The 503-nt window shown below is 67.2% G+C and overlaps 1 protein-coding gene across 1 annotated transcript in view; it reads right to left on the reverse strand.

Annotated features, from left to right (window-relative positions):
• LOC104987548 (collagen alpha-1(V) chain-like) overlaps window positions 1-503 on the reverse strand; it is a gene marked incomplete at its 5' end in the record, with an annotated part of 37,124 nt that overhangs the window by 18,275 nt on the left and 18,346 nt on the right. The window contains 2 exons of the mRNA XM_010838548.1: window positions 50-103; window positions 228-380. Coding sequence (XP_010836850.1) covers window positions 50-103; window positions 228-380 — 207 coding nt within the window. The remainder of the gene's footprint in view (window positions 1-49; window positions 104-227; window positions 381-503) is intronic.

Consider the following 503-nt stretch of genomic DNA (forward strand, 5'->3'; position numbering starts at 1 on the left):
GCAGCCGTCCACGCCACGCCCCACCCCTCCCCAGAGCCCGCTCACTCACCGGGGGACCCCCTTCGCCGGGAAGGCCAGGCTCTCCTGCTTCGCCGGGTTCACCCTAAGGAGGAAACGCAAAGTGATTCCAGCAGTGACGAGAGCAGAGGTCCAGCCCAGGTGTCCATCAAATCGTCCCTGACACTGGGCTGGGATGGGCTGCGGGGACGGGGTGAGACAGCGGTCACTGTCCTCTTGGGAGCGCCCAGGACTGGAGGAGACACAGGTGAGGAGTCCAGGGACACAGGGGTGACAGTGACACGCACGAGCGTGCGACACACGTGGAGGGAACGTGGGGTGTCAGGGATGGCTCTCCCCAGGAAGGGGTGCTCCCAGCCGCCCTAGAGGACGACCGGGAGAGGCCAGGTGCGGGAGGAGGGATAGCGGGTGAAGGCAGATGGAGAACAGCATGGTGCCCTGGGTCTGCCAGCTGGAGGGGCAGAGCTGGTGGGGGGGGTGGCGGG

Source organism: Bison bison, unplaced genomic scaffold (genome assembly GCF_000754665.1).
Source record: "Bison bison bison isolate TAMUID 2011002044 unplaced genomic scaffold, Bison_UMD1.0 scf7180017846082, whole genome shotgun sequence".
NCBI classification, from domain to species: Eukaryota; Metazoa; Chordata; class Mammalia; order Artiodactyla; family Bovidae; genus Bison; species Bison bison.